Source organism: Oncorhynchus masou, chromosome 15, assembly GCF_036934945.1.
Source record: "Oncorhynchus masou masou isolate Uvic2021 chromosome 15, UVic_Omas_1.1, whole genome shotgun sequence".
NCBI classification, from domain to species: Eukaryota; Metazoa; Chordata; class Actinopteri; order Salmoniformes; family Salmonidae; genus Oncorhynchus; species Oncorhynchus masou.
In genome coordinates, this window is record NC_088226.1 from 51,096,044 (window position 1) to 51,123,886 (window position 27,843).

Consider the following 27,843-nt stretch of genomic DNA (forward strand, 5'->3'; position numbering starts at 1 on the left):
AGAGAAACAACAGTCCATTACTTTATGACATGGTCAGTCAATCTGGAAAATTTCAAGGACTTTCAAAGTTTCTTCAAGTGCATGAGGACTGCCACAGGAAAGGAAGACCAAGAGTAACATTTCATTAGTTACCAGACCCATTGAAATTGCAGCTCAAATAAATGCTTCTTTGTTCAAGTAACAGACACATCTCAACATCAGCTGTTCAGAGGAGACTGTGTGAATCAGGCCTTCATGGTCAAATTGCTGCAAAGAATCCACTGCTAAAGGACACTAATAAGAAGAAGAGACTTGCTTGGACCAAGAAACACGAGCAATGGACATTAGACCGGTGGAAATCTGTCCTTTGGTCTGATGAGACAAAATGAGAGATTTTTGGTTCCAACCGCCATGTCTTTGTGAGACGCAGAGTCGGTGAATGGAGGATATCCGCATTTGTGGTTCCCACCATGAAGCATGGAGGAGAAAGTGTGATGGTGCTTTGCTGGTGACACAAGGGCTATTTGACCAAGAAGGAGAGTGACGGTGCTGCATCAGATGACCTGGCCTCCACAATCACCTGATCTCAACCCAATTCAGATGGTTTGGGTTGAGTCGGATCACAGAGGGACGGAAAAGCTGCCAACAAGTGTTCCGCATATGTGGGAACTCCTTCAAGACTGTTTGAAAAGCATTCCAGATAAAGCTGGTTGAGAGAATGCCAAGAGTGTGCAAAGCTGTCATCGAGGCCAAGGGTGGCTCCTTTGAAGAATCTCAAATATAACATTTAAATTTGTTTGACACTTTTTTTTTTTTGGTTACTACATGATTCCGTACGTGATATTTCATAGTTGTGATGTCTTCCCTATTATTCTACAATGTAGAAAATAGTAAAAATAAAGAAAAACCCTTGAATGAGTAGGTGTGTCCAAATTTTTGACTGGTACTGTATACTGAACAAAAATATAACCCCAACATGTAAAGTGTTGGTCCTATTTTTCATGACCTGAAATAAAAGATCCTTGAAATTTTACATTTAAGTCATTTAGCAGACGCTCTTATCCAGAGCGACTTACAAATTGGTGAATTCACCTTCTGACATCCAGTGGAACAGCCACTTTACAATAGTGCATCTAAAATGTTCCATATGCACAAAAAGCTTATTTGTCATTCTGTGCACAAATCTGTTTACACCCCAGTTAGTGAGCATTTCTCCTTTTCCAAGATAATCCATCGACCTGACAGGTGTGGCATATCAAGAAGCTGATTAAACAGCATGATCATTACGACAGGTGAACCTTGTGCTGGGAACAAACATGAAAATGTATGCACTCACTACTGTAAGTCACTCTGGTTAGAGCGTCTGCGAAATGACTAAAATGTAAAAATGCGACAATAATAGACCACTCTAAAATGTGCAGTTTTATCACACAACACAATGCCACAGATGTCTCAACTTTTGAGGGAGTGCAATTGGCATGCTGACTGCAGGAATGTCCACCAGAGCTGTTGCCAGAGAATTGAATGTTCATTTCCCTACCATAAGCCACCTCCAACATTGTTTTAGAGTATTTGGCACTATGTCCAACCAGCATCACCACCGCAGACCACATGTAACTATGCCAGCCCAGGACCTCCACATCTGACTTCTTCACCTGTGGGATCGTCTGAGACCAGCCACCCGGACAGCTGATGAAGCTGTGTGTTTGTGCATAAATTCTTTGGTTGTGCAAACTGTCTCGGGGAATTATCCTTACTATAAAATGTGTTGGCTGTGATCAGGTCATGGGAATGTAAATGTAGTGTCTCTTTTTTAATAAACAAAATGAAACACAATTGATTTAATTTGCATGGCACATCCATGTACCCTACAGGCTGACCAGTAACATAATTAAACTCAAAATATGCTATTCTATTATTTTGAAAATAAATATTCGTAGTCTTAATGTTTCTTAAGACCTGCCTAAACATTCCTAATGGAGTTTGTGTGTGTTATATACATTATTATTTTTTATTTTTTTTCATTCAAGTGATTTATCAAAATAGACACCCACCCACATTGGCACAACCCTACTCCCACTCATCACCGGTGGCAGCATGTGCATGGGATGTATAAAAGGCTTATATAATGAGGCAAGAATGTTGTAAAAATCAGACTGTTTTGAAAGGGGATCATGTAAACATTGCCTGAATTTATTTTTATTTTTTTTACATTTTATTGTTTTTTTAAATACACATAAATCTTTAAAAATCCTGTCTTCCCCCTTAAACAAATGTTTGGTTTAGAAGCTAATTTTATACATTTATGTGCTTTGAGCTGAAAAGGGAACCTTTGTTGATGATGCAACTTTTCTCCTCAGCAGGACACTAGCAGCCCACTTCTACTTGGGGGAGTGTCCATTGACAGCCCTTGGGTGGTCAAGGTGAGGGGAACTTATTACTATTTCTTTAAAAAATGTAGCCTGGTCATTTTGTCCTGATCTCTTTATGAAAGCAGAAGCAAAGCGCATCAATCATTTATTTGAATGTTTACTTCATTCAAATCCATTTTTCAAAGCCATGTAAGGGAGTTCTCAACTTTGCAATATCCACCTGATTAATTTTATTTGAAGTAGAAATTGCTTCAATCATGCACCTATACGTCTATCTTTCCAGACGGAAGAGAAGCTGAAATTTGATGCAGTCTTCGACAGCCTCTCCCCCGTTAGTGGCATGCTCTCTGGGGAGAAGGTCAAACCAGTGTTGCTGAACTCTAAACTTCCAGTGGACGTACTGGGAAGGGTAAGCAGCATAGCATATCTACAGGGCTCATAAAGAATTAGTTTTGATGGCCGTCAGTGTAAATGCAATCCCAATTGCCCACTGGAGGGTGGTCTTGTGTTTTTAAACATAGCTGCTGCTGTTTAAAGGCTTGACTGTGTTGTAATTTGTGACATAACATCGATCTGCTTTAAGTCCACGACTTCTATTTTACCGACTAGAATCATATTATTTTTATTGTTTTGACTTGCTGAATGGACTGAATTCCCTAAATGTTGCAGGTATGGGAACTGAGTGACCTAGACAGAGATGGTATGCTTGACCGAGATGAATTTGCTGTGGTAAGGAATAGATTTATCATTAGAGTGGAAGGAGATGAGGACATTCATGCAGAAGAAATGTAGCATGTCACTAACACAATTTTATTTTACTCTGCCCTTGAGCCCATTTTCTGGATAGCCTTCTCCAGCTTTTATTTATATTTCATCGATATTTGCTCTAATGTACGCTTGGCTTCAAGGCATCCTTGCTTTCTTTCAAGGATCCTGTATCTCAAAATGGAGCACTTTTTGAATCAGGGTTGTGCTATATTTGAAGTTCTCACATTTTAATGAACGCATGCACTTATGTAATGGCCAGATGCTTGCTGTAAAATCTTTATTATGTGCAAGAAGGAAATGTGGACTCTGCTGTAGGATTTAGTGTGTGCTTCTCGAATAAAATAAGTTGTTTGTAAATATTGGACTTCCCCGATCTTATATTGAAATGACATGATAGGTAGATTTATAGATGTGTGTCTGTTCTCCTTTATTAGGCCATGTACCTTGTCTACAGAGCTCTGGAAGGGGAGCCCGTGCCCATGTCTCTACCTGCTCCTCTAGTTCCACCCTCCAAGAGGAAAAAGCCCCCTGTCTCTGTACCCACAGTGATGCCCCTTATACCCTCGCCCCCCTCCATCAAAGAGAGCCGCTCCTCCCTTTCAGGGTCCAAAACCCTGCCCTCCAAACCAGACGTGACCCTAGTCACAGTGAGTATAGTATTCATCCCGGCATGAAAGTGGGACGGCAAGACCTAATCCATATCTATATAGCCATCCTGTCCCCTCTGTCTCTTTTCAGTGGGCTGTATCTCCTCCAGACAAATCCAAGTATGACGAGGTGTTTGCAAAGACCGATCTTGACATGGATGGGCTGGTGTCTGGGCCTGAAGTCAGAGATATCTTCTTAAAGACTGGCTTGCCCTCTGCCACACTAGCACACATATGGTATGATTCAGGGAATAATCTCTTAGATAACACGGGGTGCCTGGCTCTCTGCACTTGAATGTACAAATGAAACAAGGACATTGGTCATACAGGGCTGCTTTCTGGATGCAGAGTAAGCCAATTCTTGGACTAAAAAAAAGTTTACTTTTTTTCCATTTAGCAGGACTAGGCTTAATGTGGGTCTGTGAAACCGGCCTGTAGTTTTAGTCAATATTATGCCCATTGCCGGAAGGGTAAATGGATCTTTCTGTTGTGTGATGTGGTAATCTGTGTTCCACAGGGAGCTCTGTGACATTGGGGACATGGGGAAGCTTACCAGGGAACAGTTTGCACTTGCGCTGCATCTAATTAACCAGAAACTGACCACCGGTGTGGACCCACCCCAGAACCTCTCTCCTGAAATGATCCCTCCCTCTGACAGACTGAGCCTAGCAACCAAGCAGGTAACACATTTCTATCATCCTGTACCATTTCATGCCCTCTTAGACATCCAATAATCACAAAATGTGAATGTCTTGTTTGAATCGTGTGTATTTCTCTATAAAAGGGCTAGGAGTTGTGTATTTTGCTGAATAGGCTACTTGATGGTGATTCAAATTTGAAAACTTCTATTTCCTGACGTTTTACTAATCGTTTCCTTCCCTTCTCCTGTGGTGTGTGGGTTTTTGTTTTCTAGCTTGCTGCTGTGTGTCTCTCTGACCCAGTCTGTGTATGCTGTCTCTTTGCTTTCTTCCTCATGAGTCATGCATTGTACACAAGGTGGGCTCTCCCTCTAGCTGGGGACTCTCCTGAGTGTTAGCTTCACTGTGTCTCCCCCTTAGCTCCTGGCAGTGTCACCCACCCATGTACCCACCTACTAATATTCCCTACCTACCCCTTTGTTTTTCTCCGAGTTTAATTAGTAATTTTAATGCCCTCCTTATCCATTTGTGTTTGCATGTAGATGTGCCTTCAGTGTTAATGCATTTCTTAAAAATCTCCCATCTTGTATGGGTCATTTTGGGATTCTATCATATTCAGTAAAATGGGTGTGATTATATGGCGACCTTAAATTAGTTGGAGGCTCATATTTACGTTATTCAACATTGTGTTTGCCATTCCGTCGATTTTAATGTTTAGACGTTGTGTATATGTTGTAGTGTACGTACAGTATGGTCAGTGAAGCGTGTGAATGTAAACAAATCGCTTTGAATGATTTCTCCCCACCAGAGCAACGCAGCAAATCTGGCAGCAGACTTTTCTGCCATCAAGGAACTGGACTCACTCAGCAATGAGATTGTTGACCTACAAAGGTGAGTGTCAACATGTACGCCTAAGTTGAAAAATGTAGGTGTACACACACAAATGTTGAAGAACAATGAAATATATTTGAGGTAATAAAGCTGGAATCCTACTTTTATTTTTCTAGGCCCACTGGTGCTCCTAAATAAAATTTGAGTTTGCACAGCAAAATATTTTGACTCCTATTAGAGTCAAATGGTCTCTCTGTAGAGCACTAAGTTGTATTTGTCCATGTACCAAGTGTATTTGAGAGATGGGTTAGTTCCGTCTTTTTGTTTGGGATGAGTTTGTTAACGTGTTGGAGCATATAACTACCCCTCTCGAAAGTAGGGCTCGCTTTGTCTCACCACATTGGAACATTTCAGGGAATATACACAGTACAGTTGTAATGGTGTCGGTGGAATCTTGTTTAAAGACACCCACACACGTGTTCCCGTTGAAGTGTGTTTTGCTGTTTGATGCTAGAGCACATGGAGTGAGCTGGGAGGCTGAATAAGGGAGGGGAGGGAAGGAGCCCTTTAGCAGGGTCTCCAGAGGTTCGCTCTCTGGCTCGCTCGTTCGGTTCGCTCTCTGGCTCGCCCGTTCGGTTCGCTCTCTGGCTCGCCCGTTCGGTTCGCTCTCTGGCTCGCCCGTTCGGTTCGCTCTCTGGCTCGCCCGTTCGGTTCGCTCTCTGGCTCGCCCGTTCGGTTCGCTCTCTGGCTCGCTCTCTGCCTCGCCCGGTTCGCTCTCTGGCTCGCTCTCTGCCTCGCCCGGTTCGCTCTCTGGCTCGCTCTCTGCCTCGCCCGGTTCGCTCTCTGCCTCGCCCGGTTCGCTCTCTGCCTCGCTCTCTGCCTCGCTCTCTGCCTCGCTCTCTGCCTCGCTCTCTGTCTCGCTCTCTGGCTCGCTCTCTGTCTCGCTCTCTGTCTCGCTCTCTGTCTCGCTCTCTGGCTCGCTCTCTGGCTCGCTCTCTGGCTCGCTCGCCCGGTTCGCTCTCTGCCTCGCCCGGTTCGCTCTCTGTCTCGCTCTCTGCCTCGCCCGGTTCGCTCTCTGTCTCGCTCTCTGCCTCGCCCGGCTCGCTCTCTGGCTCGCTCTCTGGCTCGCTCTCTGGCTCGCTCTCTGGCTCGCTCTCTGGCTCGCTCTCTGGCTCGCTCTCTGGCTCGCTCTCCGGCTCGCTCTCTGGCTCGCTCTCCGGCTCGCTCTCTGGCTCGCTCTCCGGCTCGCTCTCTGGCTCGCCCGGTTCGCTCTCTGGCTCGCCCGGTTCGCTCTCTGGCTCGCCCGGTTCGCTCTCTGGCTCGCTCTCTGGCTCGCTCTCTGGCTCGCTCGGTTCGCTCTCTGGCTCGCTCTCTGGCTCGCTCGGTTCGCTCTCTGGCTCGCTCTGCCTCGCCCGGCTCGCTCTCTGGCTCGCCCGGTTCGCTCTCTGGCTCGCTCTCTGGCTCGCCCGGTTCGCTCTCTGGCTCGCTCTCTGGCTCGCCCGGTTCGCTCTCTGGCTCGCTCTCTGGCTCGCTCGGTTCGCTCTCTGGCTCGCTCTGCCTCGCCCGGTTCGCTCTCTGGCTCGCTCTCTGGCTCGCTCGGTTCGCTCTCTGGCTCGCTCTGCCTCGCCCGGTTTGCTCTCTGGCTCGCTCGGTTTGCTCTCTGGCTCGCTCTGCCTCGCCCGGTTCGCTCTCTGGCTCGCTCTCTGGCTCGCTCTGTTCGCTCTCTGGCTCGCTCTGCCTCGCTCTCTGGCTCGCTCTGCCTCGCTCTCTGGCTCGCTCTGCCTCGCCCGGTTCGCTCTCTGGCTCGCTCTGCCTCGCCCGGCTCGCTCTGCCTCGCCCGGTTCGCTCGCTCTCTGGCTCGCCCGGTTCGCTGTGCCTCGTTCGCTCGCTCGCTCACCCGGTTCGTTATGCCTCGTTCGCTTGCTCGCTCTCTGGCTCGCCCGGTTCGCTATGCCTCGCTCTGGCCCTTTTAACTAGGCAAGTCAGTTTAGAACAAGTTCTTATTTACAATGGTGGCTTTTCCCCCTCTGTTTTGAATTGAGGAAGTACAGACCATATTTTATCACTTGCTTACACATCACATATCTGCCCCACTACAGTCATAACAGCTACATCACAGGGGAAATGAATTTGTTTGTTGTTGTATAACTTCCCTTTTCTGGTTAGTAAAGCGTGAGAAAAGATGTCTGAAAGTAGTAGTCTTCATCAGTGTCTGGATAGCAGGTGTAAGTTTTGAACTTTAATATTAGGCTTTAGGCATCAGATTGAGGATAATGTACGGGAAGCTGCAAAGGTGTGTTTTTGGGGATTGCTGTAAGTGTCCACGACAAGGTGCTGCTGTAAACCTGCGCTTACCTTTTGGAGGGGCTGTGGATGAAGCAATGTATTCTTCAGCTTAGAGCAGGAGGGGTGAGGTGGTCCTTTGATTTACTCTTGCTGTCTGAAACCAGAATTCTGTAATTTTGGGCTATTAAATTTGGAGAGCTGCTCCTAGGACCATGTAATGTCAACAGTTGTCTGTTCTGGATACTTGCCAGGGCATCTAAATGATACAGTCAGTGAAGTCGGGTACTCCTGACTCGCACGTCTCCTACCTCACTTCAGCTTCTCTCTGCGCTGGTTCTACTCTCTCACTACATGCGTGGCTGTTGGTTGAAACGAAAGGCGGACAGGTTCATTCTTCATGTTGATCAAAATAACATCATTCATTATATTTGATAATATGAACTGTGGAAATATGAATGGGAAAAAATAATTGTCATTTTTTCATTCAGTTTAAATTAATTATTTTTTACATTCACTATTCATTCTATTGGCCAGCCTTTTGGCATATTTATGTTCTACTTTGCTAAATGAATGGCTTTGTTATTGCCATTTGGTAAAGATCCAGTTGAAAGATTTGGACTTGGTAGGAGAGCTGATAACCGAGGCCCCGCCTATTGTGCAAATGTTCCACTTATCCTCGTCTTCTGCTCCCTCTCCTCTACCTTGTCATCTGACCAGGAAAGGGGAGGATGAACAGACAGGGAAATGAAAAATGGGAGGTATAGAGCTTCATCCCTCCCTTCTCTTCGCTGAATCACTGACACTTCCTCCAGGCAGCCATACACAGTCCTACCCCTCTCTCTCATCTGCCAGAACACACGACACATGCACAGACCCCCTCAAGGCAGTTGTTGCAGGCATTGGTTGGTCGGTCGGTGAGGTCTGCTGCAGTGGGATCAGGATGGTGGTGCAGGGAGGGGAGCTGTCGTCTGGGCGAGATTGTAGAGGTGGTGGTGGGGTGGTAGCCTGGCTGGGGGTGCCCTCTGTCTCCACGGTGATTAAATACTCATGTCTGCTGTGCTGGTCTTCCAGGGAGAAGAGCAATGTGGAACAGGAAATTAAAGAGCAGGAGAAGAGCATCAGAGAAAGGACCAGTGAAGTCCAGGTACAGTGAACGTGCTGCCTGCATGCCTCCCCTGAGTTCTCTCACTGCCCTTATTGTTTAACTTCATCCACTTGATGACTCTCTGTACATTTTGATTTTGATTTGATTTTTTAATAAATATATTTTCTCATGTCAAATCAGTCTACTGTTCAGCTGCTCTTGTTGAATTTGTTAGAGGTAGCCCCTTGAGTCTGTTAGGCTATGAAGCTATGGCTGAGCAGCAGAGAAACCAAACATACCCTCCCTGTCTGAGTCAGAGCCGCCTCTATAGTGCACCATGATGATACTTTGATGTTGACGGTCTCGATTGCGCGAACTGAACTGTAGCCTCAAGCTGTTTAGTTCTTGCTTCAGTGATACATTTCGACAGAGTTACCTCTTTTAATATCAATCATATGAACTGATTTATTAATATAACCTATTTGGAGGACGTACGTACATTATTTACCATGTATTTATATATGGCACAAAATAATCTGAAACAGCAAATGCATCCAACAAGTTTGTGGAATCACAAGCTTGATGTAATTATTGTGTGCTAGGAATATCAGACCAAATGCTGAACCTTTTGACTACTTAATTATACCTAATAAGTGAAAAATGTGCCCTTGAGCAAGGCACTTAACCCTAATTGCTCCTGTAAATCACTCTGGATAATTGCATCTGCGAAATGACAAATTGAAATTTGCCCCAATATGGGGGGACTATGAATAAAAAGTGCTGTAATTTCTAAATAATTCACCCGCTATGGATGAAAATGCTCTCAAATTGAAACGGACAGTCTTCACTTTAACCTCCATAGTCATTGTATCGTTTCAAGAAATGTCACTGTCTCTATACTTTGAGCTCACTGTATATTAAATTATACTTTAATACCCTGTAATCTGGGTCTGTACATATGTTATTTAATGCATTTTTAGGAAAACTTCAAGTGTTCTTGAATAAGCCAATGCCATAGTAGAGGGGTATCAGCTGTCAGCCAGTGTGTGACTATAATCTTGTCTTTTATAATCTTCTCTGTCAGGTTTAATTATCCCATCCTCTCAGGTCCTGTTCACTATTGACCCACTCTCTCTGGGAGGACTAAATTAACATTTAACACTTGTAACCTTTTATATTGCCACTTCTCGGCCGCACTTGAACCCTAGTGATCGAACTATATAGGAATATGGCAATATTACCCTGCGTTGAACATTAGTTATTTTCTGCTTTGTATTTGTGAAAGGCTGCTCTACCTCTGGTATTGTACGCCAATGGCGTGAAAGGCTGTCATTAGACCGACAGCACTATTTCCTTACCCCATGGTTCCCCTCAGCAATGCCCAGTCACTGCCAATTAGCCATTATCAATATATTAATAATGGGAAAACTAGTCTGCTTTTCAATAGGTATATGAGCAACTGAGATTGGATTATGCAGTGAAAATTAAGGCCAATGAGTAGTAATCTAACTATTTACCATTTGCACAGTGATCGGGAGTAATTCTCCCTGCAGTAAATCAGTAATGTAATTGCTGAATATGAAGTATTCTAAGCAAATAGGGATCAATAAACTGTTTGCTTTTTAATCTTTGGTACTTGTAGCACTCGCACTTGAATGATTAGGGGATGAGGGCAGGAGTGCCTCGCCGCGGAGTTGGTCTGATAAATGGCTTCTATTTTGGGCTGTGACTGCCTGGCTGCTTTAAACAGACAGAGCTTAGAGTTGCTCCTCTGAAGGAACGGATGAAGACGTTCATCCCTCTGAGCCTGTGCTGAGTAGTGGCTGATTACAGTTTATACCACACCTTCCCACACACACTTCCTCGATAAACATCATCATGTAGGCATAAACACTAAGTCAATGTGTAATGGTACTGTGGGGAAGCTTACATTTGATTTTGTTCTGCTGCAGTGGAGCACCTCAAGGCTGAGCTAACTTTGTAATCTTTCATTATATTCTGGCAGTCAATGGATTGATTGAGTCCTTTCTTCAGAGTACTCAGTCAAACGCTACTCCCGCATAGGTGCTTCTGCTCCTTTTCTCACATCTTTCTCTGGATTCTGTGACTTATCCCTGCCTTCCTCAGGACCTGCAGAATCAGGTGCAGAAGGAAAGCGGCGAGCTGCAGCGGCTGCAGTCTCAGCGCCAGGAGGTCCAGGATACTCTGGAGGAGCTGGACCAGCAGAAGACCACTCTGGAGGAGCAGCTTCGTCACATCTGCCAGCAGTGCAGCCATGAGAACCAGCTGGTGAGACTACAGAACCTATCAACCAACCACCATCTCCCACAGCACCTGGATCACCTTCAGAGAGGATCTAGTCAATAGCAACTACATATGATGGTCAAATGTACATCTAGTCACCATTTTGTTTGAACTATTTTCTCACATCTTGCTTCGCTTTCTGTGGTTGGTGGGTGTGTGTGTGTGTGTGTTAGATCTTGTCACTAGAGGCGGAACACACGGCGCAGGAGCAGAGGATAGAGGAGTACGAGGAGCAGCTGGTGCAGGCCAGAGAGGAGCTGCTGCGACTGCAGGAGGAGAGCCAGCAGCTGGAAGAGAAGGTGCAGGCAGCGCAGGAGCAGTTCACTCCCTTGCAGGAATCTGTCAAGGACTCTTTCTCTCAGGTATCTCAGGTGAGTCTACTATGACTCACCACCATTACTATTACAGTGGTGGCAAAGATTGTAAATGGAGAGAACAAAATATGATTGACGAGAAAGAATGTATCAAATCAAAGTTTGTCACGTGCGCCAAATACAACAGTTGTATGGCTCTAACCAATAGTGCGGGGGGGAAAAGGTGTGTGTGTGGGTTAGTAAAGAAATTAAACAGTAGTAAAAAGACATTTGAAAATAAAAATAACACAAAAATAACGGTAGTAGGATGACATGCAATATATTGGTGAGTGAATGTTTAGGTTTTATAAATTACGTCATCCTTACCAAGCAATCTATCTCATCAATCATGTTTTGTTCTCTCCAACCCGTGTGTGTGTGTATATCTTTATCAGTACCAGTCAAACGTTTTTCATTGTAGAATAATAGTGAAGACATCAAAACTATGGAATCATGTAGTCACCAAAAAAGTGTTTTAACAAATCAAAATATATTTGAGATTCTTCAAAGTAGCCACCCTTTTCCTTGATGACAGCTTTGTACACTCTTGGCATTTTCTCAACCAGCTTTACCTGGAATGCTTTTCCAAGAGTCTTGAAGGAGTTCCCACATATATGCTTAGCAATTGTTGGCTTCTTTTCCTTCACTCTGTGATCCGACTCATCCCAAACTATCTCAATTGGGTTGAGGTTATCGTGGAAATATTTGGTCAATCATATTTCACAAATACCGGAGCATGTGAGTTCAAATAGACTTTTTAATACTTCATAATAAAAGCCGAGCTGCATCATGAATACAACTGCCTTCCAATCTTGGTACAAACTACTTATACATTTGTCCTCCTTACGTCATACTCATAGTAACTCCTCTTAATGGCTCATCACCTCTGGCATTGAGCCACCGTTATCATATTAGGACATGCAACCTGTAGAGTCACAAATGGTTTCATGCATGTAGGATCATAGCAACAGACCTTGGCACTCTACAGGATTAACCAATACACGACATCCTGCTGACTCCATTGAAAGATGAACCCCTGTTCTGGAAAAAACCCAAGAGGTATAACCATAGTTGGCCATAACAGTTACAAGAACAACCATGTGCATGTCTAATGGTTTCCAATGACCTAGAGCACATAGAGTGCAGTAGTTTTGCTGGCTCCTTCTGAAATATATAATTGCCACATATGTACTGAAAAATCACAATAAGGTCGGGTGATTGTAGAGGCCAGGTCATCTGATGCAGCACTCCATCACTCTCCTTCTATGTCAAATTACCCTTACACAGCCTGGAGGTGTGTTTTGCGTCATTGTTCTGTTGAAAAACAAATGTTAGTCCCACTAAGCAGAAACCAGATGGAACGGTGTATCGCTGCAGAATGCTGTGGTAGCCATGATGGTTAAGTGCGCTTTGAATTCCAAATAAATCACGACAGTGTCACCAGCAAAGCACCATCACACCTCCATACTTCAGTGGGAACCACACATGGTCATCCGTTCACCTACTCTGCGTCTAATCAGACCAAAGGACAGATTTCCACCAGTCTAATGTTCATTGCTCGTGTTTCTTGGCCCAAGCAAGTCCCTTTTTCTTATTGGTGTCCTTTTACAGTGTTTTTTTTGCAGCAATTTGACCACAAAGGCCTGTTTCATGCAGTCTCTCCTCTGAACAGTTGATGTTGAGATGTCTGTTACTTGAACTCTGAAGCATTTATTTGGGCTGCGTGGGTCTTCCTTTCCTGTGGCGGTCCTCATGAGAGCCAGTTTCATCATAGCGCTTGTTGGTTTTTGCGACTGCACTTGAAACTTTCAAAGTTCTTGAAATTTTCCCACATTGGCTGATGTCTTAAAGTAATGGTGGACGATCGTTTCTCTTTGCTTATTTGACCTGTTCTTACCATAATATGGACTTGGTCTTTTACTAAATAGAGCAATCTTCTGTATTACCACCCCTTCCTTCTCACCACAACTGATTGGCTCAAATGCATTAGGAAGGAAAGACATTCCACAAATTAACTTTTAACAAGGCACACCTGTTAATTGAAATGCATTCCAGGTGACTACCTCATGAAGCTGGTTGAGAGAATGACAAGGGAAAGTGTGGCTACTTTGAAGAATCTGAAATGTAAATTATATTTTGATTTTAACTTTTTTTGTTTACTACATGATTCTATATGAGTGTTATTTCATAGTTTTGATGTCTTCACTATTATTATACAATGAAGACAATAGTCAAAAGAAAAGAAACTATTGAATGAGTAGGTGTCAACGTTTGACTGGTACTGTGTGTATCTATATCCATCACTCTGCGCTCTCTCTCCCTTATCCCTGTGCTCTCTGTACCTCTTTGTGTGGAGGGCAGGTGCACCAGAAGCAAAGTGATCTACAGATTGAGGAGCGGATGGTCACGGCCCAACTCAGCTGTAAGAATTCCCTAGAGGAGGATCCAGTGCTGGTAAATGGCTCAGCGAAGGAGCAGCATCAGGAAGACCAGCCTGAGGAGCTGAGAGTGGAGCCTCCAGCCAGCCAGCCACAGATGGAGCCTGCTGAACTGATGGAAGAAGTAGATGAGGAGGATCGGCCTAAGACCCCAGAGGAACCAGAGCCTAAGTCTGATGCCTTCGAAGACCTCTATAACAGCCTATCTTCCACTGTCTGGCCAGTACTACAGGACAACCTTGTGAAGGCAATATATTGTACTATCAAATATCTGGATCATTTATTATTTGTTCATAAGTTTGAGTGCTAGTTGTGCGTGTTGCTATGCCATCATGGTGTCTGAAGTTGCTATTTTTCCTTCTCTTTTCTCAGGAGCACATTAGTCCCATTGCTTTCACCCTTCAGGAGCACAGCAGTCCTACTGCTGAAGTTGAAGCAGAGGTCAAAGATATAGAAAAAGAAGATGAGGAGTTGTCGTTTAAAGCTAGCACTCCCAAGGTACAATCTGGTCCAATATGGCCGCTTCATCTTTAGCCATGGGATTCCCCCCTGGAATCCAGATCGGGGTTCAGGTCATTTATTTAAATATTTTCTATGAATGAGTATTTTAAAATAATGTGGCCCTATTCAGCTACTTCTGTGAGAAGTATTTAACACATTTTCCTATAAGTTGCCTACTTTGAAATAATGCCAATACTATCAAATACCAAACTGACCGAGTTAAAATGCATGGGAGTATTTTATTATTTTGTAAATATTTTCCAAATGCATTTCCAAAAACAATTTAAACATTCAACTACTTGTCTTTAAAGAGGAAATACTGCTTTCGGAAAGTATTTATACCCCTTGACATTTTCAAAAGTTTGTTAGGTTACAGCCTTATTCTAAAATTGTTTTGAATTGTTTTTTTTCCTCATCAATCGACACACAATACCCCATAATGGGAAAACAAAAACAGGATTTTAGAGATGTTTGCTAATTTATAAAAAATTTACTTGAATATCACATTTACATAAGTACTCAAACCCTTTACTCAGTACTTTGTTGCAGCACCTTTGACCGCAATTACAGCCTCAAGTCTTCTTGGGTATGACACTACAAGCTTGGCACACCTGATCCTTTCAAGCTCTGTCATGTTGGATGGGGAGCATTGCTGCACAGCTATTTTCAGGTCTCTCCAGAGAGCCTGTTGGAAAAGCATTCCAAGTGATCTTCTGTATACCAACCCTACCTTGTCACAACACAACTGATTGGCCCAAATGCATTAAGAAGGAAAGACATTCCACAAATTAACTTTTAACAAGGCGCACCTGTTAATTGAGGTACATTCCACGTGACTACCTCATGAAGCTGGTTGAGAGAATGACAAGTGTGCCAAGCTGTCAACAAGCTGTAATCAAAATATATATTGATTTGTTTAACAATTTTTTGGTTACTACATGATTCCATATGTGTTATTTTATAGTTTTGATGTCTTCGCTATTATTCTACAATGTAGAAAATAGTAAAAATACAATTTTAACCTGAATGAGTAGGTGTCAACTTTTGACTGGTACTGCCAAATACTTAATTCCAATGTAATAGAAAATAATTGAAATACTCTAAATATTATTTGAACTCAGGTCTGCTGGACTGTGCTGTATTTCCTTAGCAGGTGGACTCTCCAGAACCAGAACCGAGACCAGAATCAACTGAGCCTCCCCATGCTACCCTGCCTGTGCTGCCTCCACAGACCACTTCCCATCCACTCCCTGATTTGGACTTCTTCCAGTCAGACCCCTTCACTGACCGTGAGTTACCCCTCCACGTCTCAGATAGATAGTTTATTGTACTAACAGGAGCAATTTCAAACTTGACAAACCTACTGTATGTATGAATGTTCAGTGCATTTGGAAAGTATTCAGACCCCTTGACAATTTCCACATTTTGTTACGTTACAGCCTTAAACAATTTTAGAATAAATAAAATGTTTCCCTCATCAATCGACACACAATACCTCATAATGAATAATACAGGTTTTTAGAAATGTTTGCTTATTTCGTGCATTGGTGCATCCTGTTTCCATTGATCATCCTTGATGTTTCTACAACGTGATTGTAGTCCACTTGTGGTAAATTCAATTGATTGGACATGATTTGGGCAGGCACACACATGCCTAATATAAGGTCCCACAGTTGACAGTGCATGTCAGAGCAAAAACCAAGACATGAGGTCGATGGAATTATCCGTAGAGCTCCATGACAGGATTGTGTTGAGGCACAGATCTGGGGAAGGATACCACAAAATGTATGCAGCATTGAAGGTTCCAAGAAAATCATTCTTAAAAGGAAGAAGTTTGGAATGACCAAGATTTTTCCTAGAGCTGTCCACCTGGCCAAAGTGAGCAATCGGCGGCGAAGGGCTTTCGTCAGGGAGGTGACCAAGAACCCGATGGTCACTCTGACAGAGCTCTAAAGTTCCTCTGTGGAGATGGGAGAACCTTCCAAAAGGACAACCATCTCTGCAGCATTCCACTAGCCAGGCCTTTATGGTAGTGGCCAGACAGAAGCCTCTCCTCAGTAGAAGACCCATGACAGCCCACTTGGAGTTTGCCAAAAGGCACCTAAAGTACTCTCAGACCATGAGAAATAAGAATCTCTGGTCCGATGAAACCAAGATTGAACTATTTGGCCTGTTTTCCAAGCGTCACATCTGGAGGAAATCTGGCACCATCCCTACGGTGAAACATGGTGGTGGCAGCATCGTGCTGTGGGGATGTTTTTCAGTGGCAGGGACTGGGAGACTTGTCAGGATCGAGGGAAGATGAACAGAGCAAAGTACCAGAGAACCTTGATTTAAACTTTCTTCAGAGTGCTCAGGACCTCAGACTGGGGAGAAGGTTTACCTTCCAACAGGACAACGACCCTAAGCACACAACCAAGACAATGCAAGAATGGTTTCGGGACATGTCTCTGAATGTCCTTGAGTGGCCCAGCCAGAGCCTGGGCTCAAACCCGATCGAACATCTCTGGAGAGACCTGAAGATAGCTGTGCAGCGACGCTCCGCATCCAACCTGACACAGCTTGAGAGGATCTGCAGAGAAGAATGGGAGAAACTCCCCAAAAACAGGTGTGCCGAGCTATAAATGTGATATTTCAGTTTAAAAAATATTTTATCAAGGCAAAGAGTGGCTACTTTGAAGAATCTCAAATATAAAATATATTTTGATTTTATTACACTTTTTTGGTTACATGATTCTATAGGTGTTATTCTGTAGTTTTGATGTCTAACCTATTATTATTCTACAAAGTAAAAAATAAAGAAAAACCCTTGAGTGTGTGTATGTATGTGTGTGTATGTATGTGTGTGTGTGTGTATGTATGTGTGTGTGTATGTATGTGTGTGTGTATGTATGTGTGTGTGTATGTATGTGTGTGTGTATGTATGTGTGTGTATATATATGTATGTGTATATATATGTATGTATGTATGTGTATATATATGTATGTGTATATATATGTATGTGTATATATATGTATGTGTATATATATGTATGTGTATATATATGTATGTGTATATATATATGTGTGTGTATATATGTATGTGTGTGTGTATATATATATATATATATATATATATATATAGATATATATACATACGTGTGTGTGTGTGTGTGTGTATATATGTATATGTGTGTATGTATGTGTGTGTGTATGTATGTATGTGTGTATGTATATATTTGTTGAACTCGGAAGTTTACATACTTAGGTTGGAGTCATTAACTTGTTTTTCAACCACTCCACAAATTTCTTGTTAACAAACTATAGTTTTGGCAAGCCGGTTAGGACACCTACCTTGTGCATGACACAAGTCATTTTTCCAACAATTGTTTACAGACAGATTATTTCACTTAATTCACTGTATCACAATTCCAGTGGGTCAGAAGTATCCATACATTAAGTTGACTGTGCCTTTAAACAGCATGGAAAATTCCAGAAAATTGTAATGACTTTTCTGATAGCCTATCAGAAATTTCTAATTTCTAATTAGCCTAATTGACATCATTTGCTTCAATTGGATGTGTCCCTTCGGATGTATTTCAAGGCCTCAGTGCCTCTTTGCTTGACATCAGTGCCTCTTTGCTTGACATAAAAAAATTGTAGACCTCCACAAGTCTGGTTCATCCTTGGGAGCAATTTCCAAACGCCTGAAGGTACCGCGTTCATCTGTACAAACAATATTACGCATTAGTATAAACACCGTGGGACCACGCAGCCGTCATACCGCTCAGGAAGGAGCCGCGTTCTGTCCCCTCGAGATTAACGTACTTTGGTGTGAAAAGTGCACATCAATCCCAGAACAACAGCAAAGGACCTTGTGAAGATGCTGGAGGAAATGGGTACAAAAGTATCAATATCCACAGTAAAACGAGTCCTAAGGACAACAAAGTCAAGGTATTGGAGTGGCCATCACAAAGCCCTGACCTCAATCCTATAGAAAATGTGTGGGCAGAACTGAAAAAAGAGAGTGAACAAGGAGGCCTACAGTTACACCAGCTCTGTCAGGAAGAATGGGCCAAAATTCACCAATTTGTTGTGGGAAGCTTGTGGAAGGCTACCTGACTCGTTTGACCCAAGTTAAACAATTTAAAGGCAATGCTACCAAATACTAATTGAGTGTATGTAAACTTCTGACCCACTGGAAATGTGATGAAAGAAATAAAACCTGAAATGAATTATTCTCTCTACTATTATTCTGACAGGATCACCACTTCATTTTAAGAATGTGAAATAACTGACCTAAGACAGTAAAAATTCCCTAGGATTAAATGTCAGGAATTGTGAAAACTGAGTTTAAATGTATTTGGCTAAGGTGTATGTAAACTTCCGACTTCAAATGTGTATATATAGATAGATATTTAGATAGAGATCCATCCATGTCAAGCCTTTTTTGCTTTGTCTTTGGTCTATTGTGTGTTGATTAATGGGGGTGGGACTATTTTATTCATTTTAGACATAAGGCTTTAACTTAACGAAATGCTGAATAAGTCAAGGGGTCTGAATACTTTCCGTATATATGTAATAAAAATGAGTCCCAGCTGATTCTGTTGTCTGTCTGTGCAGAGGATCCATTTAAAGATGATCTGTTTGGAAAGGCAGATGTTTCCGGTGAGTGTTGTTTACTCAGTATGAGCTCAAACAATGCAGCTATACATTGGAGCCACCAAATCAGAAATATTTTTATATTTGACTGTATTTTGATTGTGAACCTGTAACGTAGCTATTCTTCAACAGATCCATTTGGAGGGGACCCATTCAAGGGTACAGATCCCTTTTCTGCTGACTCCTTCTTCAAGCAGTCTTCGGCCGCCCCCTTCCCTTCTGCTGACCCCTTCAGTGGCAGCGCCAGCCTAGTGGAGCCTGACCTGTTTCCAGCTCCTCTTAACGACGCTGCAGGGCTGGACCCCTTCAGCTCCAAAGCCAACAACAAGGCAGCCAGGGACCCCTTCAGCTCCAAGGTCAACAACGTGGATGCGGATCCGTTTGGCTCCCAGTGTACTACAGGCCTGGATCCCTTCAGCTGCTCCCAGCCAGGCTCTGAGCTCCCCACTGTGAGTGGTGCCACCGTGCTGAACTGTCCATATGCCTCAGGGATATTCACTCAGGCAGCTACCCAATTTACCCCACCAAAAAACCCTCCTCCTGCACCAGCACATTGTGTTAATTATGCTCCCAGATAGATTCAGTCTGTGCATGGTAATGAAGAATGACTGACTGTGCACTTCTGTCCTTAATTATTCTAGCTAGGTGTGCACTGTCTGTCTGTCGGGTTTTAGTTTATAACCGACATTTGTATGTGTTTCCCAAAAGGATCTCATTGCAGCAACCAATGACCCTTTTGCACCTGGAGGCACTGCTGGAAATACTGGCTCTGACCCAGGTAAGACGAGTATGGAGCCTCCCTCTTGGGAGTGGGTGGTAGTGCAAATGGTAGTACTCTGTCTGGCTAAACTGTGTGTTGTTGAACAATATTTACGTGTGTGTGCTTCAGATCCATTTGCTGCTGTGTTTGGCATCGAATCATTTGGAGTGGGATTTGCAGACTTCAGTGCCTTGGCCAAGGTAAAGTCATGATTGGGTTCTCTAGTTGTCCTTGGTGTGTACCATCATGGCTGTGATGTGAGGAAAACTAAGGATCACTAGCTATTAGTGATCGTTAGGGACATTTTTGTGATCCCGCTAACTGTATGAATAATGGGAGGGAATGTGATGAGGTGGTGTTGATGTAAACATGAACACCAGGGATAGATGTCAGTCATGCTCTTCTGGATCTCTGGTTGTTTTCAAGTCAAACGGTGCCGACCCCTTTGCCTCATCCAACTCCAACAACAAGAACCTGTTCAAGGAGGACAGCCAGCCTAGCAGCCTTGATGTTCCCCCAGCCTTGCCCCCCAAGACAGGAACGCCCACCAGACCTCCCCCACCACCCCCAGGTCAGTTCTTCTGGAAAGCAAATTTACTTTCCTGCTGTTTCTAGACTGTTTGTCTGTGCTTTTCTGCTGCCATTTGCAAGTAACAGAATGGCATTGGTATTGAAAACATGGAGATTTGGTACCCTGTGGGATTTTGTAGTCATTGTTGCACTTTTGCTAGGACTTCTTCCCTGGGCCTCTCATTACTTACTGACCTGAGTGCTCTTGGGTGGTGGTGTGTGTTAGGGTTTCTGTGGGTTTTGGCCAAAACTCCCTGGGCCTCTCATTACTTACTGACCTGAGTGCTATTGGGTGGTGGTGTGTGTTAGGGTTTCTGTGGGTTTTGGCCAAAACATAAATAAATGAAAAGCCGATAAGTTAAACGGTTGTCAGCCAAAATGACCGTGAGAAGAAATATATATGATTTTATTTCTTCCTGTGTATATACAGGTGTAATTATAATTGACAGATTTATTTCCCTATTGGACCTACCGCTTTGCCATTTCTCTCCATTTCATAGCAACTTTCTTTTGTTGACCTGAAAGGCACAATCCTAGTCATATTAACAAGTTATCCTAGTTGTATCTTTTAGATTCCCCCTCTTAAGATTTTCATCTGTCACATGTGGAATATCTATCAGGTGCTCTGTTTTAGAATGGTGTTTTCCTACGAATTGCATTTTGGAAAATGATTCGATCGTTTTATTGGCTGTATCATTACATGAGATGCATGTTCTGTTAAGATTCATTACCATAATCAAAATGTGATTTCTGTCATTCTGAGCACCATGGTTAGACACCCCAATGAGTTATGCATATGGGTCCGGTAAATGTTTCAAATGGCCGGTAAATTCAAATCTTCCCCGTCACGTTGTCTGGCGCCACATTTTCCTAACAGAAACTCTGGTGTGTTTTTGAATGCAGGTAAGAGAGCCGACATCTCCAGGTCCGAGACGTCGGACTCGTTCCACAGAAGGGGGCCATTTCTGCCCCAGGGCCCAGGAGACCCCCCTTTTTCCCAACCTGCCAAGGATGCTGCCCAAGACCCCTTTGCCCCATCCTCACCCCGCCAGCCCGCACGGGACCCAGACCGATTTGCCAGCTTTGACAAAGTGAGAACCTCCCCAGCCCCCTCTCCTCACGACACCATCTAGGTTGTCCTCCCCTGTTTCCTCGCTCACAAGCCATCCACCAAACGGCAGTCTCAGCCTCCCCTCCGTCCATAGCTAAACTCTCAAACTACCAACCTACCTAAGGAGCATTTATATTTCCTTAAGGAAATATAGTTGTATTTTACACATTTCATTATTTTAAAAGCATTCCTTTGTTTTTCTAATGAGATATATAATGTTTTATATATTCCTTCTTCCTTATGTATCGCATATTACTTTGTCAATGTTATGTTTCTTTATGTAAAGTTTATTAAAGCATTAAGGCACGAGGGGGTGTGGTATAAGGCCTATATACACCACGGCTTAGGGCTGTTCTTATGCACAACGCATCAGAGTGCCTGGACACAACCCTTAGCTGTGGTATATTGGCCATATACTACAAACCCATAAGGTGCCTTATTGCTATTATAAACTGGTTACCAATGTACTTAGAGTAGGAAAAAAAAGGTTTTGTCGTACCCGTGGTATACAGTCTGATTGGCTGTCAGCCAATCAGCATTCAGGGCTAAAACCATCCAGTTTATAAATATAATTATAGAAAACTGGGTGGATCTAGCCCTGAATGCTAATTGAATGACACCTGTGGTGTATCAGACTGTATGCCTTGGGTATGACAAAACATTTAATTGTAGTGCTCTAATTACATTGGTAACCAGTTTAGAATAGCAATAATACCTCAATAATACCTCAGGGTTTGTAGTTTATAGCCAATATACCACACCTCCTTGGACCTTATTGCTTATCTTTAATTACATTTTTGTTTATTTCTAAGTTGAAGTTCAGACTTGTAATTGATGTTCCCTCAAATAACTTTACTCCTTTAATAGTGTAGCCATAGGTGTGTGTGTGTGTGTGTGTGTGTATATATGTGTGTGTGTGTGTGTGTAAATAATATTCTAGCATATTTTACATGGGTAACATTTTCACTGAGTGAACTTAGTCACCACTAGCGGGACTTCAGGCACACACCAAATCTTCTTCTTCCTGATGCATAGCCCTCAGGAGCCCCTGGTTAGCTGTGGATGGAAAGGCTAGGCTGCTTGCTTTGGCTCTTGTGATTGAATGTATTTAGAACACCCACAGAAAGGATAAATGGCTTGACTGAGCTCCTATTCCTCCTGCTCCCTCTGACTGCCTCCACTCTGCATGACCTGCACCCTGCCCTGCACGCGCTGTCCTTGTGTCTGATTTGCAGGCTCCCGATGATCCTCTACAGAGCCCCCTCACTGCCTCCACCATCTCACTCTGACTGGAATCACTCCTCCTTCTGCTTCCCACCATTCATCCTGTTATCACCACTCCCACCATCAATCTGCACTGTGGAAGAAAGATTTCTGCTCTCTCTGGGTCTTTACTCTCATCTCTTCCTCAGTCAAATGAGCTCAATAAAACATCTTATGAAGGGTACTATCTCCATCTCTGGGCTCCATGTGTATCCATATCCACCAGGTTGATTTAGTACAGATAGCTACTGTTTGCACCTTTTTTTACATTCTGTTATGATGCATGAATTCTGGCGTATTCAAATTCCGGATTGAATTAAGGCTTGAGGTGTAAAAAAATCGATTTGGTCCGAATTCAAAAACCTAGTTTTACTGGCCTCGTATAAGCATTTCTGGATGTTGGTTTGATTTACAGTATTTTGATATACTTTGAAGTTACATTGCCATTTTTTCCTCTATCATGTTACATCCAAACCAACCATTTATATCCCATGTGAATAACTGCATTTAGACAAAGCTGGAACATCCTACCATCCAATTCACAGATCTATTCCCACAAGTATGTTGTTCATAAGTTGGTATACTATTTCTGAGACGTTTACGTCTTCTGCAGTATATTTGGTCCAGGTTGTAAATCCATTAATATTCACTCCTGCTGTGCTGTCAGACTGTACGTCGTGAGTGATTTTAATGGGTCATAAACTGTTGAAGTCCCACACCTCATTATGAACAATGTGAATCAGTACCTGCTTTCTCTCAGTACCAACCACATATCTCTCTCTTTGATTTCATTGACATTAACTTTAGTGCTAAGAAATACAGATTGGCAATCTCCGAGCCAATCGTCAGTATATTGCAGCACTATACTGTATTAATTTGTGGTCACCGGTATATATGGAACACTGCAGAACCAGGCATGCTTTGTGTGTGTGTGTGTGAACTAAACACTATTATAAACTGGGCGGTTTGAACACTGAATGTTGATTTGCTGGCATCTGTAGTATATCTGACCGTATACCACAGCTATGACTTAACATTTATTTTTATTGCCCTAATGACATTGGTAACCAGTTTATAATGGCAGCTTGAGGTTTGTGGTATGTGGCCGGTATACCACTGCTAAGGGCTGTATCCAGGGACTTTGCGTCGAGGGTAAGAACAGCCTTTAGCCGTTGTATATTGGCCATAAATTCCCCCCCTGATCCTTATTGCTTAAATATACCATATTTTATCATCCCACTGTCTAAAATGTGCATGTTGTGTCTGTTGCTGTGTTAAATTCACCTGTGAAGGCTGTCACATGCAGACATGCTTTACAGCCATACAGGGATTTCAGCCACTCAACTGCCCCCCTATCACTGATCTGGAGCTAATACATGTATTTTCATGTTAAACATTATAAGTGGAAATTGCAACCGTTTGCTTTTGGAACATACAAGAAGCTCTATTGAAATGCTGAGAATGGTGCAGCTTACCATAAACAATAAGATGTCAAGGGGATCAGTATGCTGCTGCGAAATAGCTTAATACAGGACAGTTCAACTTACTGTGTTCGGGTGTCAAGATGGGGGAGGTTGAGTGCAGTGGCACCATCAGGGAGGGACGTAGGATATATTGCTTCTAAGGTGTTCTGATATGTGTGTGTGTGTGTGTGTGTGTGTGTGTTTCTATGTGGTGTGAAGCAGCAGTACCATACTGAGGAGGACATGATTGAGTGGGCGAAGAGGGAGAGTGAGCGGGAGGAGAAGGAGCGCTTGGCCAGACAGGCACAACAGGAGCAAGAGGATCTGGAGCTGGCCATTGCCCTGAGCAAGTCAGAGTTTTCCTGAAAGACTCCCGATTGCCCTGTGTGACCCAGCACTAACCAAAGGAAGGAGGGAGGGGTGGGAGAACTGAACTAAATGGCCTACTCAGACCTAATGAAGAGATGTTGCGTATTGGCTCTTCCTCCCACCCATTAACCCCTTGAATTTTCTCCTACCCTCTCATTTTGTTTCACTCATCTATGGCATTTTCAGTGTGTCTTCAATGGTGTTTGGCCAGGTGATGGGTATTGAACTGTGATGTTCTCTGTTAGACTTCAATATCTCTCCTGATACAGTAAATAGACATGTAGGTTGTAAAGTATATGTATACAGACCTAATTGTTAATAACTAACTGCAAAAGTTATGCCCCTGTTAGCAATGCTCTTGTCTAGAAGCCTGCTTATACCGAGACCACCAGATAGTATTGAGCACTTATGGTAACCATTTCTCCCTGAGATTGAATGTAAGAGTGGCTAACACAACATGCCTTTTTCCTGTCTTCCCACTTGTTTTTTTCTTTTTGAAATTATGAACTTTTTATAATATGATTAACTCAAACAAGATAATAAGAGTCATGTTCCTGTAATTAATCTGGGTGTAAACCAATGTCAAATTGTAATCCATATATGATTCATTTGGCTGTATACCAGACATGTAAAAAATAGTGAATTGGATTTAATGTCTGAGCTGAGGTTTTGCTAGTGCTTGTGTAAAAACACATCTTAGAGATGACCTGACGTCTGTCCTTACGAGAGTAGCCATTTTATGTATAGAGTAGTCAAACGTTGCAGAGGGTTGGAAGGGAAAAGAGGAGATCCTGCTTCAGATACACACTGGTGGTTGTCACGACTACTTTGACTACACTTAACTTAACTTGAATTGAATTTGTGCATATATTTCTGATCACCCTACTTACTATAGGTTGTTCACCTTTCTCTCAACTCTTCCTCTCATCAACGTGTCCTTAAATGTATCTTTATATGCCAAACACCAGGCAGTGAATAAGTCTCACATTCTCATTATCTGTTTGGAAAGTAATAATGATCTTGTAAACCGTGTAACTCCCAGGTCACTCACTCCGTTGTCCTCAGTGTCGTCCTCCTAATAGTCTCTTCATTCTGAAGGGTTTATAGCTGTACTAAGGGTTGTACATCTGCAAAAAATAAGTAAACCAGTAAAACAACTTTTATGTTCAGTTATGTCCAGACCTCTGCATGTAGGATGCTTTTTCTTAGCGTGAAATGTAATCTACCCCCCCAACACTACCCACCAATAGTCAAGAGTCAAAACTATTGACCACAAACAATTATTGTTGTTCATGAAGTGACATTTGAACAAATGAGATGTCAAGATTTTGGAAAGTAGGTTGGTTGTACAGGAAGATGTTTTTAAATGTATTTTAAGTGGAAAAATATAGAATTATTATAATTGTTAACTAGAAGCCGGATGAAGGCTGAGTGTAATACGCACAAGAAGAGTAGCTACTGCCTTGGCAACAGCAAATGGGCATCCCTAATAAATACAAATGCATATTATCCCTATTAGAATAGCTGTCTTCTGTAAATTGTCTGATTCTGTCACCAAAATCCACAACACGTGACACCCTGTCTCACCTATTTAGGGATACAGTCGTTGAGCCATGTCTTCTGATTCAGGGAGTTATGTACCCTTGCTATAACCAATAGGTTATAGTTTATAACCATGCCCAATTTTCCTGCTCAGGAAAAACTCCTGACCCAATATGGCAAATTCTCCACTGTATATAGGCTCAACATGTATAATACCTAGCTTCAGTTGAATACAGCCATCAGCAGGGGTTCAGTTATAAAGAAAGTGGGTGCTGCACATGTTAGTATTCTGAACCATCTTGTTTTGTTTTTTTAAGTTTTGTGTTTCACTGAGGTGATCCAACAGTGATTTGACCTAATTTTAAAAACTGCCTGATTTAAAAGTATCCATTGCCTTTTTGTACAAAGGCTGTTCTTCTGTCTGTGAACTTCAGTCACTTGAGGGTTTTACTAAAAAGCCTTTTTGTGTTGGTGAGGAGAGACAGAATTGGAGTGGAGTGGGGGGGGGGGGGGGTAAATGTAACTAAGGCATCTTAAAGCATACCATTTGTTTTTTTTGTTTCCAGATTAAATGAAAATAATTGTCACTAATCAAGAGGGGTATAATGTGAAAGTACACCGTTGACAAGGGAATGGCGTGGCTCAAGTAATTTGGGATATTTTGTTTTCTGACTAATGTACAACTCATGGACCCTTTTCCTGCTTTTCATACAGGTTTTTAGGTTCATCAGTAGAGACCATTCTGTAAATGAGCACCGTGGTCAGTTAGGACCCCCTAGTGTTTTTCATTCAACAAATGTTTCTGTTTGTAAATACAATGGCGTTGTAAATTCTCCAGAGACAGCTGTGTTCCTTTTATACCATCTGGTATTTAAAGGCTATCGGATACTATTGATCATCATGTAATTTGTATAGACTTCTTTTATTTTGAAATAAAAAAAACACTTGTTGTTCTAAGCCATCTTACCTATAGGTTTAAAAAAACGGGTTTATCGTAGGCTTTTTTGAGTTATCATTTTTTTAACATGTCAGTAATGGTCAGAATATACTAAGTGAAACATTTAATTGAAAACAGAATAATAAATATAAACCTTTCGAACAACACTGGACTTTGTTTTGTGTGGGAATGAGTGTCAATCTAGCTTGGTCTCATAAACTAGATGGTAAACTTAAATCTGTGATACTCTAAACATACAGTGGGGCAAAAAAGTATTTAGTCAGCCACCATTTGTGCAAGTTCTCCCACTTAAAAAGATGAGGCCTGTCATTTTCATCATAGGTACACTTCAACTATGACAGACACAATCACATTGTAGGATTTTTAATGAATTTATTTGCAAATTATGGTGGAAAATAAGTATTTGGTCAATAACAAAAGCTTCTCAATACTTTGTTTTATACCCTTTGTTGGCAATGACAGAGGTCTTTGAGGTTTTCACACACTGTTGCTGTTATTTTGGCCCATTCCTCCATGCAGATCTCCTCTAGAGCAGTGATGTTTTGGGGCTGTTGCTGTGCAACACGGACTTTCAACTCCCTCCAAAGATTTTCTATGGGGTTGAGATCTGGAGACTGGCTAGGCCACTCCAGGACCTTGAAATGCTTCTTACGAAGCCACTCCTTCGTTGCCTGGGCGGTGTGTTTGTCATGCTGAAAGATCCAGCCACGTTTCATCTTCAATGCCCTTACTGATGGAAGGAGGTTTTCACTCAAAATCTCACGATACATGGCCCCATTCATTCTTTCCTTTACACGGATCAGTCGTCCTGGTCCCTTTGCAGAAAAACAACAGTTTCCACCCCCATGCTTCACAGTAGGTATGGTGTTCTTTGGATGCAACTCGGCATTCTTTGTCCTCCAAACATGACGAGTTGAGTTTTTACCAAAAAGTTCTATTTTGATTTCATCTGACCATATGACATTC

The 27,843-nt window shown here is 42.6% G+C and overlaps 1 protein-coding gene across 6 annotated transcripts in view; it reads left to right on the forward strand.

The window, feature by feature from the left end:
- LOC135556409 (epidermal growth factor receptor substrate 15-like) overlaps positions 1–27,021 on the forward strand; it is a 33,537-nt gene extending 6,516 nt beyond the window's left edge. Inside the window, exons 6-25 of one of the 6 annotated variants that reach the window (XM_064989595.1) lie at positions 2,340–2,402; positions 2,635–2,760; positions 3,021–3,080; positions 3,554–3,766; positions 3,858–4,003; positions 4,284–4,446; positions 5,213–5,295; positions 8,593–8,665; positions 10,733–10,894; positions 11,083–11,280; positions 13,624–13,947; positions 14,073–14,198; positions 15,352–15,490; positions 18,803–18,847; positions 18,974–19,290; positions 19,550–19,619; positions 19,731–19,801; positions 20,028–20,172; positions 21,075–21,262; positions 24,228–27,021. In XM_064989595.1, coding sequence (XP_064845667.1) covers positions 2,340–2,402; positions 2,635–2,760; positions 3,021–3,080; positions 3,554–3,766; positions 3,858–4,003; positions 4,284–4,446; positions 5,213–5,295; positions 8,593–8,665; positions 10,733–10,894; positions 11,083–11,280; positions 13,624–13,947; positions 14,073–14,198; positions 15,352–15,490; positions 18,803–18,847; positions 18,974–19,290; positions 19,550–19,619; positions 19,731–19,801; positions 20,028–20,172; positions 21,075–21,262; positions 24,228–24,374 — 2,859 coding nt within the window. In that variant the 3' untranslated portion in view covers positions 24,375–27,021. Of the gene's footprint in view, positions 1–2,339; positions 2,403–2,634; positions 2,761–3,020; positions 3,081–3,553; positions 3,767–3,857; positions 4,004–4,283; positions 4,447–5,212; positions 5,296–8,592; positions 8,666–10,732; positions 10,895–11,082; positions 11,281–13,623; positions 13,948–14,072; positions 14,199–15,351; positions 15,491–18,802; positions 18,848–18,973; positions 19,291–19,549; positions 19,620–19,730; positions 19,802–20,027; positions 20,173–21,074; positions 21,263–22,517; positions 22,727–24,227 lie in introns of those variants that run through there. The other 5 variants (XM_064989596.1, XM_064989598.1, XM_064989599.1 and 2 more) reach the window with 5 other exon arrangements.
- Positions 27,022–27,843: the final 822 nt, after the last annotated feature.